The following is a 20238-nucleotide window of genomic DNA, read 5'->3' as shown; positions in this document are numbered from 1 at the left end:
CGTGCAAGCTCAGCGGCCATGGCCCACGGGCCCAGCCGCTCCGCGGCACGCGGGATCTTCCCGGACCGGGGCGCGAACCCGTGCGCCCTGCATCGCAGGCGGACTCTCAACCACTGCGCCACCAGGGAAGCCCAAGACTTCTTAATTTTTGATGGGAAAGAACCTCTACATTGATTTTTTTTTTTTTTTTTAAGCACACATACAGCTAAGGTAGAGATTGTCTTAGGATGAACCTAAGCTTTTTTATTGATAATAATCAGTAAAATCCAGATATGCTTGGTTTATGGAGGAATCCATTAGGAACTTCTCCATAAGTGACTGAAGACTCCCTGGGAATGAGGAAAATTGGGAAAACACCTTACCCAAAGGGATGATGAAGGCAGGCACACAATTTCAATAGTGCTGACTCAGTAACAATTGCATAGGAAATAAAGAGAGGCAATTACTGGGAGAGAAAAAGTGAGTGTGGTTCAGCCTCTCAGACTTTGAGGGAAGAGGGTTCCGATGGGTTTGCAGATAAAAACTAAAGGAGCAATTTTATCAAAACTTCTTTAAGACATAGTGGACAAGGTAGTTCTGCTTGGAAACTCATATGATGAAGTGGAATAGGACATTTGGAAGACACTGGTGGGGCTGCACCCCTCAGGCCTGCAAGCCCTGTACTTGGCCATCCTCGAGACGGAGGAAAGAGCCTGGAGTCAGTGACAGAGACATCAATGGTGTAATGGGTAGGAGATGTTACATGTTTGAAGCGGGGTCCTGGGGCGGCACCATGTGGGGTGGAAGGCGGGCAGGAAGTGAGAGCAGTCTTCACTGCGGGGGGGAGGGGAGGGGGAGGTTACCATTTATAGGGGGATTTGACATCACGTTGGCTCATCAGCTACCAAGGGAAACCAGGAGTGGGGGCACTTTCCTCACAACCCCTCAGGTTCACAGCCATCGCAAGGGCCGATGTTTCCCTTTCATAAACTAGCAGGTGGAGGAGCCATTCTGGCCTAAGGGGCAGGGGGAAAGCACGTTCCTGTGGGGAATTGACGTCAGGTTGGTTCATTGGTTACCAGGAAAACCAGCAAAGGGGCACGCCCCTCACGGCCCCTTTGATAAGCTATTATGATGCAGATGTCCTGATTTAAAGCTAGAACAATCATTAGCTGGGGCCGGGGCAAGTATGTAGGAAGCTTAGTCATGTGAGTAGGGTGTAGGTGAAGCAGGCACTGGTCGAACAGGGGATGGGCAGAGAGCAAGAGAGCAGCCATCTTGAGCGACCTGACCATACACTCCACCCCTATACACCCCGCATGACCCTTACAATCTCGCCCCCCGCCTTCCGAGTTGTCCCCTCAGACTTGGAGGAGACAGGGGTCCGAGGCGTCAGGTATAGAGGCGAACTGCAACCAGCTACCACAAATGCAATACAGACAACAGCAGCTGAAGAGTATCAGGAGGCCGAGAGGTGGGCAAACTCATGGAGTCAGGTGCTTATCGGGTCACGGGGAGGCCCGAGGAGGACCATGAGGGCATCTTCCTGTAGAGCCAGCCGTCAGACTCATTTCACAGGGAGGCCACTGTTGGCGCCCAGTCTGTGAACAGATTCCCTCTAGTCAGACTCGGGCTGACGTGCAAGGTGTGTAACAGGCACGGTACGGGGAAGATGATGACCGCTGAGCAAAATACAAGCAGTAGCAGCGTTCTGAGACCCCAGCAGCCCCGCCCGTGGTTCCTGTCCCGGCCTGCAGGACCCCACGGCCTGTCTACCCTCAGTCCCCACAGCCAGTGCCGAACACTGGAGAGGCCGAATGACAGACTGCAGGCTTAGTGTAACGGTGCCCTTCTCCAGGAGGGGCCCGGATTAATTACCTTAGTCCTCTTAGGTGGGGCTGGGTGGAGACAGGTGAAACCCCTTAAGTCCCCTTCGAATCCTCTGCCCCATGAGGCAGCAAACCCAAACCACAGAGACTTACCTGCCAGTCCCAGGGCCGTGTCATAATGTGTTCCCCTGGGGGTAGAGCCTGTGGCGAGGGCACAAGTGAGTTACCGCCCTGGCCAGCAGTTGGCATCGGTCCTTCGGTGGTTAAGAGTTGAACCTGAATGGCGTAGACTAGCGGCCTCTGGGTTAACATGGCGTCAGCACGGGGACGATGGCTCCTGGGACGTGTCCACACGTTGAAGGAGCGGGTTTCCCGTCTCAGTTGCTGTTGCAGCAGCTCATTCACCGCCCAGCAGCAGTGGCGTTGTGGCGGGCGGGGGGGGGGGAGATGCCGGTGCGTGTCCTTCTTTTAGGCCCATTCCTGAACTTCACGGCCGACAGCGTGGATCCCTTGGTCACTATTGATGTCCATGGGGGTCCTATAGTTCACACACAGCTCTTCTAGACCCCAAACAGTGGCTTATTCACCCGCCATCTCCGTGCAATCAGATGAGTCACTAGCACAGGGCTGCTACTTCTAAACTAGAAAGGGACTCAGAGGTTAACAGGATATCGTCAATATAATGGAAAGAGCAAGATACCTCTCACGGCTGACAGCTGCTACAGGCCCCCACATGCGAGTGGACAGCCACATATTTCCTCGCAACTTTCCATTCCTTGTCCTTATCTCCCAATATCGTGGCGCTCACAGGAGTTTCCCTGGCCTTCTGGCTGACTCACCAGTCTGCACCCCGCAGGCCCGCAAGCCTTGTAGTTGCCCAGCCTCAAGACCGAAGAAATAGCTTGGAGACAGCGACAGAGACATCAGTGGCTTATCGGACAGGGGATCTTACATGTCTGAAGCCAGGTCCTGGAGCAGCACCCCACTGTGTGCAGCAGTCAGCCTGCAGGACATGGCAGCAGCCTTCACCATGGAGGGGGTGGGTGTGGCGAGGCTACCATTTATAGGGGGAATGATGTCAGGTTGGCTCATCAGTTACCAGGGAAACCAGCAGCTGGGGCATGTCCCTCACAGCCCCTCAGGTTAACGACCATCTTGAGGACAGCTGTTTCCCTTTCATAAACTAGCAGGTGAAGCCATTCTGGCCTAAGGGGCAGGGGGAAAGCACGTTCCTGTAAGTAGGGTGGAGGTGAAGCCGGTGTAGGTCGAGCAGGAGATGTACAGAGAGCAAGAGAACAGCCATCCCGAATGGCCTGGCCGCACACGGGTGCTTCAGTTCAGTTTACTAGATATTCATTATGTGCTTACTTTGAAGACTCAAAGAAGCATGGCACAGCCATGTCAGGGCCTTCAGCACTCAGTCATATCCATATAGTACTCTCAGTGACAAGATTAAGAACCTGTCATTTGCATGGGCTGTTTCCAACCTCCCGGTGGAGGGGGGCAGGGCACTAGAAATGTGTTCACGTCGTCTTAGGTGTTTGAAAATTTTAACCAGTTTTAACCACAATTGTGTAAGGCCACTATCCATCACCATTCTGCTGGACTCCCCCTAGTGATGGGTGATGAAGCAATGGAGGGAATGGTTTAATATTGCTAAGGCAAAGCTTAAATGGGAATATACTTAATTCGGGCTAAAAATTAGGCTACATTTATGTGGTTTGGGTCAAAAACGGATAGAGTTAAATTACTGCTAGCTAATCTGGTATAGGAACAGCTTCCTGGGATACTTATTATATCATCCACGATGACTACTCATGTGTGTAATGGAATTTACAAATAATGAAAAGGAGTGAATCAAATGAGCATATTGGCAATGGTTTTAAATTTCTTGTTGGTTGGACACCAAATATTGACATAGCAATGATAATACAAAACTCATGATAATAAGTCCCTCATTGGGATTCTTAGAAAGATTTGAGCTTTATTGGAGGGTGAAGTCTTGGTAGGAGCAGGGTGTGGCTGGAGTCAGATCAGTGCAATCTTTCCCCTGTAAGTGTGAATCATTTCCCCCCACTTCCGCCCCAGGTTGGTGTTGCCTGGGGAAACAAAAGTTTCACAATACATGCCATAATTTTTTGAATATCACCTGTAAACTTGTGATATTAATAAAGTAGCTCAGTAGTTTTACACTTAAAAGCTCACTCCTTGTATCCTGTAAATTATGCCTACTTAAAAATTCACGTTAAAACTACTATAAGAAAGATGTTGTACTAGAGGCTGTGTGTATGCCTGGTAATGAATTGTTTGCACACAGAACGATGAGAAGGGAGATCAGAGTGTATAGGCTGAAGGCAAGGATACAGAATACAAACAAAAATCCATCCTCAGTCAGCATATCTCTGGTCATATATGTGCTCAAATGGGGAGGCCAGATGGCTGAAGCCTTTATGGAGGACACTGGTCACTTCTGTCCAAATGACCCAAATTGAAGAATTCAGAAACGATAAAGGTGAGCACATACGAAGAGAAGAAAGGTAAGACTCTCTTGCCCTTGACTGGAGCAATTCTAAGACCTAGTTTCTGAGAAGAGACCTCCTCTGTGAGGTTAAGTCAGACCTCGATGGCTGACCTACCCTTATGTGGCCTTCCTGCTCTCTGATTCAGAGTTTACTCTGGTGGTGAAATAGCAACTAATGGAATGTGTGTGCAGAAGGACCAGCAGGTTGATGGACACTTAGTTCTGGGGTGAGACTTGAGCTAATGGGGACCAGCAGATGAAACTTATAGCTCATGGTTAATGGTCTTTGATAGCAACCCAGCAGGATAAAATGATGAAGTGCTCAGTGCAACATCAACGAAGTATTTGAAGAACAACAGAAATATCAGTCTTGATTAACATTTATATCAATCTATACAATGGAATTTTGGCTGCTGTAAAATTCTTGCCCCTAACACAAATAGCATTTGAGGAAGCCATTTAACCTTCTGGCCCTTCAATCTCTTCCCTGTGAGGAGATGGAAATAATTTCTTAATCCATAAGGTTGTGAAGATTTAATAAAATATTTTATATTAAATTTTATAATTTTTTGATAGCTAGTAGCTATTCCTGATCCAAGTAAAATATACTTCTAAGGGGCAGTTTAGCGTAGAAGTTTCAGGCACACACTCTTCAGTCAGACTGCCTGAGACTGAATCTCAGTTCTGCTACTCAGTGCTGTGACCCTGGACAAGCAAATTAACCATTCTGCAACTTTTAGGAAATGTTTACTACTGTTATTACTCAAGAAAAATCAGTTCCCTTTTCTTGAAAAACTCTGACTCAGAGAGGTTGCTGCAAATACTGGGTTGTTCTGGAGATCAGCACACACACACACACCCATTTGCACTATTGACCTCACACCTGTGGGTTCATCTAGAGCCAAGGAAGAGGATGAACAGTTCTCATGAAATCACAAATTCTACAATGGCCATGCTGAAATAATGTCCTGTCAAATAATGTGCTGTCATATGCAACCAACACCCGATGTGTTGACAAATGAATAAATCAACACATGATATGCTTCCAAGTGGGCTTACTTCCTCTTGCACGCTGTCATATGCACAAGGTACAACATGGGCTTTTTTCACACACTGCTAAGCAATGTGACCTTTCTTGGTGACCTCAGGAAAGTTTTCTGGCTGGATGCCCCGGCAGTGAGGTTGCAAGGGTAATACAATTCCACTCCCGCTAGCCTCCAAGGCATAGGACTATACAAAAGAAACTACATATATATATATATATATATTTATATATTATATATGTTTTGTATATGTGTGTGTATACACACACACATGCACACGTATTTTTTAACAGCTACCTTATTTTCCATTATTGGTCCAGAAAATGCTGCTGGTTGCCTGAGTCAGAGACTATATGGCATCCTGAGATGTTTCTGGTTCGAAGCAGTGTTCACAAGGAATTATACTGAGGTTTACCTTCCTGCAGAGACCACTGGGTTTAAAGGCTGGGGGTATGCAACCCATAGTAGCCCCCCTATACATCTGTGAGGGCACAAGTGCCATCAAAAAGTTGTAACTTCTACATCTCTGCCTTGAGGACTCTCCCTGATCACCTCCTTCCCACTGTCTTCAGCCCACCTACCATTTTCTGGTGGCCCTGGTGACTGTTCCATTGCCTCATCTCGACATTTCTTCTTCTATCCCCAGCCATTTTAGTTTGGTTAAATTTCACACCATCTCGCTGGTTCCGACTCAACATTCTTCTAGATGCTGTCTTAGACTAGAGTCACCCCCAGCCCTGTCTTGTGTCAAAGCCCTGGACCCTAATTGATCTGGGTGGGAAACTAAGGCAATGAACTTGATTACAAAAGGATGGAGTACCTCAGGACACTGGCAATAGTCCTGTTGCTGCTGTGAATCTGCCCAGGAGAAAAGCCCTGCACAACCTTCATGGGGGCACTGAATCTTCATGTAAGAGATGGCGCTGTGATTGCCAAGGCTTTCTTATCTGAAGTGTTCCTTCACAACCACTCTGCAGCTCTTCTCCCACCAGCTGTTGCTACAACAGAAATTATGATAGCTACTGTTATTACCCACTAACCCAGGCAGTTTACATCAATCCCAGATGGAGCTATTACTGACCCTTTGCAGCCAGCTCATCCCGTTGGCAAATGAAAGAGTTGATATTTGCTCACAAGCCCCCAAATTAAACTCCCAAAACTCAGCCTTTAAACATTTCACTAGAGCGCCTGTTTCTTGGAAATGTCTTCCACAGTTGGCATTTTCTCAAAGCTTATGGCTGATCGGGCACAAAACTTCAGCTTCCTGCTTCTACCTTTCCTCTCCGCCTTGTTACGGAGATAAGGCTTTTACATCTTCATTCACTTTTTAAAAAAACTCAATATGAGAAAACCTGCGACTTGAGGGGTATACAAAAATTGCCAATTGTTACACAGAAAGGACCCATTGAGAGCTTTTGTAGCAACACCAAGATAAGTGACTTACTTAGTGTCTGAGGAAGGACTTCGACTTAGTACCTGCTCTTCCTTCACGCTCTCTCCCTCCACAGTTTTGCCAGCAGGCAGCTGAAGATGCTTTGCCACCTGGTGCTTGACTCGGTAATCATTAGTGAAATTCATCAAACTAGAAGTTGAATGAGAAAGCTTCTTGGCAAGTGGCCTTTGGGGAAATTTTCAGAGAAGTGTGCCTTGAGTACTCGGAATCTGAACCCCCTCTGCAGTTCTGCCTGCTTCTCTGTCAACGTGTGATTCTCGACCTTTCTCCTCAGGTGTATCTCCTCAAAACCTCAGATGCGTTCTCTAGTTCAGACATTTGCGTGTGGTTTTTACTTTGCTTTACTGTGTCTTCGATGACTTTAGTTCTCTTTTGAAAAGGTTAAAAAAAGAAAGAGAATAGTATAATTAAATGCAGCTTAGTACTTTCTTCCCTTTGTTGTTTTTGTGTTTTTTCTCTTTGAAATTTTAATTTTTTCTTTGAAATATTGAACTATAACAGATAAAGTTGAACGTCACTCTATTGCTTTCCCTGATGCTTTCTCTTTTACACACACACACACACACACACACGAACAATAATGTCTCAGATAAATTTAATGAGGTTTCTCCACATTTTTCTATTTTTGCTATCTATAGGTATGTTCACAAACTATATAAAATAATGCTTTGTATCATTTCTAAATTTGTGTACATGCTATCATGCAGTATGGGCCACACTATAACTCACTTTGGAGAATAAGCAACATGCATTTGGAACACCCACATGGGCACAGTGGAAGCCAGCCTCTCTGTTTATGTTGACTTCTTTTTAACGACATGCCTATGCAGTTGAAAACATCCTCACTGCTTTCCAAGTTTGCATATGGTTCTGTTTGTCTTTGTCTCAGAGATGAAGCAACGCCTTCAGATCTCCAGCTTTATGTAGATAGTTCATTTCCAGCTCCCTGCATGCTCTGTGCTTGCAACCCAGACTCCTTTCCCTATGTGAGCATGAGAGTCAGTATCCAGCCATGGAGAATTAAACCTGATTCTGCATTTCTTTGAGTTCTCCTGGCTTAAGCTCCGACTCATCACTTTGATTTTAAGTTCCTTCTTAGTTCTTAGTTTATGGCCCCTGAGGAGATCTCCTTCTGATTTTGAGTTTGACTCTTTATACCTATTTGGACTATATCATGGGAGAGTAAATCACCTCCCAGCAGTCTGGTGGAGGAGTGGGATCCTGGCAAAGTCTATTACTGAGATCAAGGATTCAGAAGGAGGTGCCTGGGTCTTGGGGAGTCCAAGCTACTATTTTTCTTTTCTTTTTTGGCTGCGTTGGGTCTTCATTGCTGTGTGTGGGCTTTCTCTAGTTGTGGCGAGCAGGGGCTACTCTTCGTTGTGGTGCTTGGGCCTCTCATTGTCGTGGCTTCTCTTGTTGCAGAGCACAGGCTCTAGGAATGAGGGCTTCAGTAGTTGTGGCACGCGGGCTCAGTAGTTGTGACCCGCGGGCTTAGTTGCTCCGTGGCATGTGGGTTCTTCTTAAACCAGGGATCAAGCCCGTGTCTCCTGCATTGGCAGGCGGGTTCTTAACTACTGCGCCACCAGGGAAGTCCTCCAAGCTACTATTTTTCAAGCATTTATTATATGTCCTCCTCACAATTCTTTCAGGTAAGTTTTATTATATTCATTATGAGGTAAGAAGAGAAAAAGAAAAACAGATTTGTTCCATCTGCACTTTGGGAATTTAAGCATGGATAATCTAAGTCCATTATATAGAAGAAAGGGATGAAAATTTCAACTTCCTGTGTAAAAAATTTTTCCCTGAGTCATTTTTTGAAGGACTCTGAACCCTGTGATAAATAATCAACAACTTTAGAATTCAAATACATCTAACCCTGAATTATTATCCAAGTCAGAAAATGTGACTTGGTTTTGCAATTTAATTTTTAACTTCATCTTAAAATGCTTAACTTGGAGCATGCTTGCATTAAACTTGCTTTGATTTGGTAGAAATAGACGTAAGTTGTCTCTGTGTGGGAAAAAAATCCAACTTCGCTTCATTTCTATAATTAATTTTCAAACGCTTGAATATAGATAGAAATATTATCTTGACTTAGATTGTGATATCTACCTTTTAACATTTGTATATGTTTTCCTTTTGAAAAGGGTTGGTTTTAAAATTGCTTTCTTTTAGTCACTAGAATTATTAGAAAGGATAGGGTGCGCATTTCTCCTGTGGTAACTGTTGAAGTTTATCCTCAGAGCTGTTTTCATAAGACTGTGAACAACTGTCATTAATAATTAGACACACGGGGACTTCCCTGGTGGCACAGGGGTTAGGAATGCACCTGCCAATGCAGGGGACACGGGTTCGAGCCCTGGTCCGGGAAGATCCCACATGCTGCAGAGCAACTAAGCCCATGCACCACAACTACTGATCCTGCACTCTAGAGCCCGTGAGCCACAACTACTGAGCCTGAGTGCCACAACTACTGAAGCCCATGCACCTAGAGTCCGTGCTCCGCAACAAGAGAAGCCACTGCAATGAGAAGACTGTGCACCGCAACGAAGAGTAGACCCTGCTCACTGCAACTAGAGAAAGCCTGCGTGCAGCAACGAAGACCCGTTGCAGAAAAAAAAAATAAATACATTTATTTTTTTTAAAAAGGCATAAAAAATAATTAGACATGACAGCTCGGTAAGATGTGGGCTCTGATTCTGGCTGATGTTTCAGAGGGCACAAGTGTACAGTCCTGTTGTAATCACAGAGATCCTGCTGTTTCTAGTCTAGGGGGCTCCGGCAGAGGAAGCACCTCTCATGTACACACTCTGCCCCAATCCTCATAATGTCTAGCAGTGATTCAGGGACAGCTGTTGAGAAATCACATCGGATGAATCTGAATCCTAAAATGAAAGACTTGACTAAATGATAACGGTCACTCTCTGGAGCTTGGCTGCTTTTTCACACACACTCGAAGGGTTGGAAACCATGAACCCAAATGATGTGCCATGTCTGCTCAGAATCTTAAGTCCACATCATGGTACTGGCAAATCCTTTTTTCTTCAAGTTCAAGTCAAACTCCTGTTTGCCTCACCATCGCTATAAACAAATGGGGTCAATCTGGTCATCAAGCTCATATTGGAAGACCATCTCTATTATTCTGACTTTTATCAGCTGATCAGAATGGTATGTCTTTTGTTATCTACACAACACATTCAAGTATGTGCTAGATTGCCATACTGCAAATACTCCTTGCTTTTGTCCTTAGATATGGCTTTCTTTTACTCTACTTTCTAGTTTCAATGCCCCTTACTTCTGCAACTACAGTAACAGGAATGCCTAACTCAAACTGCAAAATCTTATGCTATTGAAGATAGCAGTCACAGGAAAGAAGAGAACAAAACACAGGAAGTTCTATTACAATTAGGATAATAAATTAAAATTTGTGCTTTTGATGTTCCAAAAGAAAAAAAAAAAGAAAAGAAAATGATTGCTTAATCACATAATCACTTTTCATTACTCTACAGAGATTCACGGCAATATACACCCATTTCTCCTCTGAACTCCAAGGTAAAAGGTTTGCAGTTGTGCCTCATTCTTCACTCCAGATCAGACTCTATTCCACAGTCCATTCTGGGAACTGAGCTTACGTTCTGGTTGTTAGACAATGGCAGTTGTTAAAGAAGCTTAAGGTAGTCTAGCGTTAGGTTTAATAAAAGCAAGTTTTAGACTAACTTCTACCACATGTGCAGACATTTATGAATCCTTCTGCCTGGAGAAGTGGCCAAGCACACTGTGTCTGAGGGTGCCAAAGCCATCAACAACTACACCAGCTGCGAGTTGTTTTTAACCAGACTTGAATATCATAAACCAAAGACATTGTTAAGAGCCATCTTAGTTTTTAACATTAAAGTTCTAGTTAGAGTGTGTTTTTGTTAATAATTCATTGGTTGTGAATCACCCAGTCAACTAGCAAGTTAACACGGCAGGGAAAAAAAGGCAGTTTAATTTTTCTCTCAGCATTGACACATTTCCTTATGAATAAAATACGTCTTTTGCAGTTTTTTGTTTCCAAGGTTGTATAGTACTGTGTGCATGTGCTCTGATGTACCAGTTATGAAATGATAACCTCTACCCTTTACTTTTTGATTAGAGGCTTTAAATGTCATTTCATGCCATGTTCAAAGCTTTTCTTCAGTGTTTAAATACCATCTTCACAATGTTCTCAATCTTTGGTGGTGCCTTGATTTAATCTGTTACCTAATATGCTAGTCCAACTCCTTCTCTATAAATTGTTTAGTATTTTTCCAACTTACTGAGCTTTTCAATCAGTTCTGGAGACACTGTGGCCTCAGCCCAGGTGCCATGTTTTCCAAGATCATTCTCCTCCCCCAGGTCAAATAGTTCTTGCTCAATGCAGGGGTGGTCCAGTCTAACAACAGTTGATTGTGGGTGGGTGGATATATGACCCAAAGTAGGCCAACATTATTCCTCATGGATTTAGATTAAGGGGGTCAGTCTCTCTCAAGTGGTTGAAATTGAAATCTACAAAATGTAGGTGCTGTAGAGAGAATCATTTCAAAGTGCTCTTGGTAGAAGCCACAGTCAGCTACTAGGCTGTCTGGTTGACTTTGCTTCCTGAGTGGTTGATGCCAAGTATTAATACTATCCAATCAGGGTGAACTTCAAGCAGCTCATTTACATGTATTCTTTTTTCTACTTTTCATCCAATCAAAGATTGGGTTGCCCCAACACCTCATTTGACTACAGCAATTGTAAATAGGTCCCACTTTGTCCCAACTGCCATTTTCTTTACCTTGAAGTAGTGGAAGCCTGGATATATTATACCTGGGTCTTCCCTTAAGGATTTTGCTATCTCCATAGATGATTCTGAGAAGAATTGCTGTCTCTAAAAATGACTCCAAGAAAACTTTTACCAAAATTCAGATTTGCAGGAGAGATGGCTTAGAGACAAGTAGATGTCCATCTACCTTATTAACCTTTTGAAGCAGGTATACCCCAACATGGGCATTTCATCCAAGTGTATTGAGAAGCATTTTGTCAAAGATATCTTCAAGCACTTAGTAGGAGATGCTTCCTACCTGGTTCCTTGTTACAGGTTCTGGACCATCCAGGGAGATCCGATTGTCTGTGAGCCTGCTCCTGCCCAGGGAATTGATTAAGCATGTTGTATCTGATGATATCAAGGCCATCATCAAGTACACCAGTTCTACCCAAATAAGCTGCTGTTAGGAGGATTTAAACAGCATAAGATGAAAGCTCTTTTCAGAGCCATCAACATTTTCATTTAATAGTTATCACAATGAATTTATATTTCTAATATAAATATCTGTGTTACTTCTTTGTGAATTGTCCAGGGTCTTGTAAAGTTGACACTCTTTGTAAACTCTTATCCTTTCTATTTAAAATGTCTATTACCTTATCTGATATAAAATTAATGTATCTGGGTGGAAATATAATAAGGAATTTTTCCATTATATTTTTCATTGCTTTTCTATGTTGGAATGCTACTGATAATTTGTGATGTAATATTGTATTGGCCATCTTGCTGAATTCTATCATATGGTAGTTCTATCTTTAGATTTTTGAGGAACTGCCATACAATTTTCCATAGTAGCTACACCAATTTATATTCCCATCACCAGTGTAATAGGTTTCCCTTTTCTTCACATCTTTGCCTGCATTTGTAGATTTTTTGATGATAGCCATTCTGACAGGTGTGAGGTGATATCTCATTTTGGTTTTGATTTGCATTGCTTTGATTATTAGCAATGTTGAGCATAATTTCATGTGCCTGTTGGCCATCTGTATATCTTCCTTGGAAGAATATCTGTTCAGTTCTTCTGCCCATTTTCTGATTTTTTAAAATATTGAGTTATATAAGCTGTAAATATACTTTGAAAATTAACTCTTTTTCAGTCTTATCATGTGCAAGTATTTTCTCCCATTCCTTAGGTTGTCTTTTCATTTTGTCCATGGTTTCCTTTGCTGTTCAGAAGATTTTAAGTTTAATTAGGCTCCATTTATTTTGCTTTTATCTCTTTTGCCTTAGGATAGAGATCCAAAATAATATTGCTATGATTTATGTCAAAGAGCATTCTGCCTATGTTCTCTTGTTGGAGTTTTATGGTCTTAGGTCTTACATTTAGGTCTTTAATTCTTTTCTTTTCTTTTTCTTTTTTTTAAATTGTGTGTGTGTGTGGTACGTGGGCCTCTCACCGCTGTGGCCCCTCCCGCTGCGGAGCACAGACTCCGGACGTGCAGGCTCAGCAGCCATGGCTCACGGGCCCAGCCGCTCTGCGGCATGTGGGATCTTCCCAGACCGGGGCACAAACCAGCGTCCCCTGCACCGGCAGGTGGACTCTCAACCACTGCGCCACCAGGGAAGCCCTTTAATTCATTTTGAGTTTATTTTTGTATATGGTGTGAGGAAATGTTCTAATCTCATTCTTTTACATGTAGCTGTCCAGTTTTCCCAGCACCACTTGTTGAAGAGACTGTCTTTTCTCCATTGTATATTCTTGCCTCCTTTGTCGTAAATTAATTGACCATAGGTACGTGGCTTTATTTCTGAGCTCTCTATTCTGTTCCATTGATCTATGTGTCTGTTTTGGTGCCAGTACCATGCTGTTTTGATTACTATAGCTTTGTAGTATAGTCTGAAATCAGGGAGCATGATACCTCCAGTTTTGTTTTATTAAATCAAGACTGCTTTGGCAATTTGGAGTCAATAATCCCCCACAAATATTATCAACTGATTTTTGACAAAGAAGAATAGGGAATGACATGGAGAGAGGATAATCTTTCCAACAAATGGTGCTGGAACAGTTGGATGTGCATATGCCAATAAAAGAACCTAGAGACATTCCTCACACTTTACACAAAAACTAACTAAAAATAGATCATAGACCTAAATGTAATATATAACATTATCGCACTTTTAAAGTAAAATATAGGAGAAAATATGTATGGTTTGAGATTTGGCATACAGTTTTAGCTATAGTTTGAGATTTGGCATACAGTTTTAGCTATAATACCAAAAGCATGATCCATGGGGAAAAAAATTCATAAGCTGAGGCTGGGCTTGATTTAGTGACTCACTTTCAAAGAATAGACGAGGAAAAGGAAGATAATAACTTTACAGGGGAAAAACCTGGCAAATATCACCTCAACCAGGTGATGAAGGTTGACATCACAATGATGTCATGTGAATATTATGTACTCTCTGATATCATGAAATGAGAAGCACACTTCACTTCCTTGGTATTATTTCAAAAAATCCATAACTTGTTTCCAATCATAAGAAAAACAAATAAACCCAGATTGGGGAACATTCTACAAGGTACCTAGCTAGGACTCTTCAGTACTGCTAAGTTTCTGAAAAACAAGAAAGACTAAAGAAATATGACAACTAAATACAATGTGGTACTCTGGATTGGACCCTGGGACAGAAAGAAAATATTGATGAAAAAGTGGTAAAATCTAAATAAACTCTGGCGTTTAGTTAATATTAATGTATTAGTGTTAGTTTCTTATTTTTGACAAATGTACCACAATAGTGTAAAATGCTAACGAGGGGGAAAACTGGGCGAGAAGTATATGGGAACTCTCTGTACTATCTTTGCAACTTTTCTGAAAATTAAAATTACTCTAAAATAAAAAATTGTATGCTAATTTAAGTCAGGATAAGGGTCACCTTGAGAGGCCTAGAGACTAGAATGGAGCCTGAAGGGTCTTATTAGATGGTAGTAGTGGTTCTCTTCTTAACCTGGGAACTAATTATATGGGCCTGTCCTTCGTGAAAATTTAGCTTGTTGATATGTGTAACTTTCCTGTTATAAGTGATCCTTCAATAAAAATCATTTAAAATGAGATCATTGTTATTAACTGTACCCTAAGTACTTTTAAATCTAAAATTCAGAATTATTTAGTACTAAATATTGCATATTTTGAAACAATTTTTTTTTTTTTTTGCCCGCACCATGTGCCTTGCAGGGTCTTAAAAAAGAAAAAGAAAAATGTACTAAGCACCAATCCTAGAAGGCAGGGTTAGGTCAAAATTAAGGTGCAACTGGGGCCCTGCCCACAGGGGACTCACAGCTCTGCTCACCAAGCAATAACACAGGAGTGCCTGGGTACCTTTCCTCCAAGGAACAACCTCAGGCTATGTCTTCCAGGCCTGTATGAGTCCATCTCTGCTATGGAATTGGGGTTTTCTCTGGGCAGGTTGGGAGAGGACACCTTCCTTGGGTCTTTTCCCCTAGGGCTTCCCATCACAGCACTGATAGGTACTAACCATAATCTCTTGGGGCACCTTTTCTCAGCTGTACAATGAGGGCAAAAAACCAGGTGATCTCCACAAGTGTAGAAGTGTTCTTGCCTTCAATCTTATCCACAACTTTGTTCATATTCTCCTTTTCCTGAGAGACAATTTCAACTATATACAGAAATCTGAAAAGGCCCATGAATCACAGTCCCCAGTCCCAAACTTCGTTAGTTCTGATCCAGTATTTTATTCTGCAGCCAAAACCTGTTCGACTCATAAAGGTGTCACAGTAAATACTTACGGAATCCTTGGAAAAATGACAATTGTCCACAGAGTCCATTGACACTGGTGGCCTCTCAAGCCTTGCTGTAGTGTCTTGATTGAGTCGATTACATTTTTTAGAAAGTTTCTTCTTCATTTTGACATCAGAAACCATTCCCAGGTAGAGATCCTTAGGCTGCTGATAATGTTTTCCTCTGACTTCCCCTTAAACTGTTCCCTCCCTTTAATAGATCTCTGATTGATTAGTAATTATCCTCTGACACCAAAAGAAGAAATGCACTTACCTTCACCATTAAATCAGTATTGTAAGCCCTAGACTATAGGCTACCTTGAAGAAGGAAGGCATTTTCGTCCCTTCTTCTCTTTCAAATAATTCCACAATTTCACAAGGATAAATAATGTGTCACACAGCAGGCAGACTGCATCAGGTTTATCCCTACGTTCTCAGAGCAGAGAGCCTGGGTTTGGCTTTGCCGCTTAATTTTTAACTTCATTTACAAGTTCTCACTGATAGAAAATCTCAAAAGATGACACCACGTTTTTCTGCTTTGAACTCTGCAGACAGCTGAAAAAGTCAACACGACTTTTTCCTGAAGGGAAGGCAGCATGATGTGGAAGAAAGATCAGGGCTCCTGGGACTGGAGGAATGAGGTCAACTCCACCTTCACTTCCTAGTGTTTTCTGTGGCCTTGGACAAGTCATGTAACCTCCTTGAACTGGTTTCTACCTTAGTAAAACAAGGGTTTAATGCTCAACTCATGGGGTTATTGGGCAAATAAAATGAAATACATATGCTAACCAGTAATAGGTCCTGAATAAATGAGATGCTCCCATAAAAGGGTTCTGTTAAATCAGCTAGACTTTCCTTAAGCATTTGGTACCCACAACTTAATAAATGTGAACTTTGGCTACTCTGACATCTTCCCATGAAGCTACCCTGCATCCTTCCTTCCTACCTCTTATCTGTGCTCTTTCTCATCCAGTCTCTACTTGACTCTTGGTATTTGGACTTGTGTTTTATTTGAGATTCTTAAATTTTGAACTGTGGTTGCTACTGGGTCTTCCCAGTTTGACTCTCAACCCTTATAAAATGAGGTGAAGTCCTGCCCTTTCTGCCTTTATTGCCTTTAAATTGCCTTAGTTGTGTTTCCCTGTCCCAGTTAGTCTTGCCCAAGGAGTCTGTTGGAACCTGCACCTTAGCTTAGCTACTTGTTTCCTCTGTATTAGTGTTCTATTGTGGCTGCAATCAATTACCACAAACTTAGTGACTTAAAGCAACACATATTTATTCTTACAGTTCTGGAGGTCAGAAGTCCCAAATGGGTTTCCCTGGGCCAAAAATCAAGCTGCCGTCAGGGCCACACTCTCCCTGGAGGCTTTAGGCGAGAATCTATTTCTTTTTTTCTGGCTTCTAGATGTCACCTGCCTTCCTTGGCTCATGGCCGCTTCCTCCATCTTTAAAGGCAGCAGCATAACATCTTCAAATCTTTCTAACTCTGACCCTCCTACCTCCCTCTTTATAAGGACCCTGGTAATTATACCGGGCTCACTTGGAAAATCCAGGATAATCTTCACGTCTCAAAATCCTTAATCATACACACAAAGTCCCCTTTGCCATACAAGGTAACATATTCACAGGTTCCGGGGATTAGGATGTGAAAATCTTCAGGTGGCATTACTCAGCCTATCACAGTCCACTTTTGAAAAGTGGAGAAGTAGCATGGAGAGCTGAAACAACAGTATCTTCCTTCCTGTAATTGAAAATTCTGGTTATGACTTATTATAAAGTCATTCTGTACTTGGTCAGCCAATAAAAATAGTTAAAAAGAGGGCAAATGAGAACTTCTTTTGCCTAGTTTGCCCCAATGAAAGTGTGACATTTTCTAATCTGTGCAAAGGTACAGCATGATCTGGCAGCAGCCTTGGCAGAAAAAATAGCTGAGACTGGATCCCCCAAATAGGACTAAATATAATAAGGAAAGAGTGATCAACAGTGTCCAACGCCAGAAGTAAGGTTCAAACTATATTTTTCAAGCTACATATTTTGTTTAAATAGTGTAATCCTATAGTTGGATTTTGCAAGCTCCCTGAAGGAATCTTGTGTATTTTGAGACTTTCTATATCCATAGCTCTTGGCACAGTATTCGGACTATAGAATATATTCGATAAACATTAGTTCATTGAATGGATGAATGCTTGAGTCATACTTGCCATTAAAAATCAAGATTTCTGTAGCTGGTCCAAACCCCTTAGCCCCCATCATGATTTTCACATAACAAAGTGTTAAATCAACTCAGTGAGCTCCACACTTAATAAGTATCTATAAGTTATTAACAAATATCAAGAGTAATGTAGCAGAAAAGATCAGAATCTTTAAAAGTTAAGTCTCTTTGGCCTGGCATTAGCAGCTTTTTCTAATCAGAGCAGTTCAATCCCACACTCTTTTTTGAGAATTTATTATATTCCAGACAGGATGCTAGCTCCTGAGAATATCAATTTAAGACCTGACCCATGACTCCACAGGGTTCAGAGTCCACTGAGTGAGACTATACACAAAGACAGACAACTAGGATGAAAAGTAATAAAAACTAACAATATAAGCGTGCACAAAGCACTAAGAGAGAACAAATAATGACCCCTGTCAACACAGTGGTGTCAGAGGAAGGCCTTCTGGAGAAGGCAGTCTGGTCAGTCTTCATGGGTGCCGTAAAAGAGCCAGTAATATAGGGAAAGGACTTTCCAGAAAGAACAAGGCCATAGAGGCAGGTGTGGGGAATTAGAATTGTTCAACATCCATGGCGATTAAAGTACAAAGGCATGAAGGAAATTTGGTCAACTGATGGGAAACATGACAAACATTTAAAAAAGCATCAACTGTTTTTCTCAGTAGTAGAAATAACTAGCCAAGAATGGAAATTGAACGAAGCTTTTAATGTTCTCTAGTAACAAAAACTTTAAAATTTTTAGGAATTATTTGAACAAGAAAAGTATGACTCAAAGGAAGAAAACAATAAAATTGCATTAAAAGACATAAAACAAGATCTGGCTAAATGGAACTATATACTATATGATTGGGTGGGAGAACTTAATATCATACAAATATTGATCTTTTCTGAATTAATAGACAGATTCAGTAAAAATCCAACTAGAAGAAGAAAAGATGGAAGGACAAACTGGAAATAGCCTAAATGTTAATCAATGGGACTAACAGAATACATTGCGATACAGCCTTATCACAGAAAATTAAGCAACAGTTTAAAAGAATGAGTTGCACCTATACCATTTGACTTGGATGATTTTGTACAATGTCATGTAATTTTAAATGAGTAAAGCAGATGCAGAGTACATAGAAAGGGATCCATTTTTTCTAAAGTTTTAATTTATTTATCCAATTTCTAATTTATTCACCCAAGAAAAGCCTCTATGAGTATTTTTGTATGAGATTCTATGAGCCAGACCTGGCTGTTAACTTCGGTTATCTGATTTGGGTAACGAGTGAGATGCTAAAAGAAACCTATAAAACTAAACAAAAAGGTGACTACAAAAAAGCAACAGTTACAGCCTATACATGTAGAATTGTGTGTGTGTGTGTGTGTGTGTAAGTTTACATATGCACACATTTGTCTATGTGTGTACGTACATGTACGTACATATATGTATGGATGGATTTCTTTGTTTTTCTGTTCTGCATTCTGAACAAATCTCTCAAAATTTTCTTCCACTGCCCTAAAATAGCACTTCTTAAATTTAATGTGCATATGAATTACACAGGGAACTTATTAAAGTGTTAAATATATGGGTCTGGGTGGGCCTGAGGTTTAGCATTTGTATCAAGCTTCCAGATGGTGCAAGTTCCCATGCTGCTGGCCCATTGTTACTTTGTGTAGAAAGAAATGCTCTTATACTCTCTTCCATTGTATTTAGTCTATCATTCATTCTAGGAATAATATTTAGTCAAAAATTTATTTAGCAATAGAGGTCCTTCTTTCAATGCCCATATTTTTCCTAGGATTTCTAAATTGTAAAAATAGTCAACTTTTCTTGTTTAATTTCTACTTATTTCAGTTTCGTAATTTCCTGGTGATTTTAACTAGAAGTTAATCCTTCATTTATTTCTTTGAGCAGTCTAAACATCGTTACCTTTGTCTGACTAAAATTATTTTCTTTTAAAGTAAATTCATGTTCCGTTTGTTGAGTTTGACTGCTGTCTTTTAGGTCTATATTCATACATTTTGAAATTTGGGGGTACAAACCAAATTAGTGTCTTTACTTATCTCTCTTTCTCAGTCTCTCTCTTCTCTCCCCTCACTGTCTCTCTCAGTGCTTACCTTACACTGTCTAGAATTTTTTGTGTCACCTTCATCTGCATTTTAAGATTCATGTTCCAGAACCATTCCAGGGCTTACCCTAGCATTCCAGGTCTCCCGCCCTGTGATAATATTCTGGTCATCCCAAATCTGGTCTCTGATCCTGTAGGCAGCTTGATTGAGGTCCCAGTTGCCAGCCTTAGTCTGTGTTTGCCCCCCTGCCTCCTCAGGACTCTATCTTGCTAAGGCCCATAGCCCTGGATGTCATCAGTCACAGAATGATCTGCCGCCTCTTTCATCATGTGTTAGATTCTAAGATGACCTCAGTCACCCCTGTCTCCTCCATGTTCATGCCTGTGTTCATGCCCTTGAGTGTGGGTGTGACCTGTGATTTGCTTCCAACCAACAGAATATAACAAAGGCGAAGGAATGTCATTTCCATTATTATATTATATTATATTATATTGTATTATATTATATTATATTATCCTCCATCTTGCTAACAGGTTTGCTCTCTTATGCTTTTGTTGGCTTGGAGGAGGCAAGTGGTTGTAT

At 41.7% G+C, this 20238-nt stretch overlaps 1 protein-coding gene across 1 annotated transcript in view; it reads right to left on the bottom strand.

Moving 5' to 3' along the window:
* Positions 1-6950, bottom strand: part of SLC17A1 (solute carrier family 17 member 1) — a 63997-nt gene extending 57047 nt beyond the window's left edge. The window contains exons 1-6 of the mRNA XM_059077197.1: positions 6817-6950; positions 2648-2709; positions 1962-2009; positions 1310-1428; positions 919-1021; positions 664-813 (exon numbers count right to left, since the gene is read on the bottom strand). Coding sequence (XP_058933180.1) covers positions 664-813; positions 919-1021; positions 1310-1428; positions 1962-2009; positions 2648-2709; positions 6817-6950 — 616 coding nt within the window. The remainder of the gene's footprint in view (positions 1-663; positions 814-918; positions 1022-1309; positions 1429-1961; positions 2010-2647; positions 2710-6816) is intronic.
* Positions 6951-20238: the final 13288 nt, after the last annotated feature.

The sequence above is a fragment of the Kogia breviceps genome, chromosome 10, assembly GCF_026419965.1.
Source record: "Kogia breviceps isolate mKogBre1 chromosome 10, mKogBre1 haplotype 1, whole genome shotgun sequence".
Taxonomy (NCBI): domain Eukaryota; kingdom Metazoa; phylum Chordata; class Mammalia; order Artiodactyla; family Physeteridae; genus Kogia; species Kogia breviceps.
This window is presented reverse-complemented; position numbering and strand designations above follow the sequence as displayed.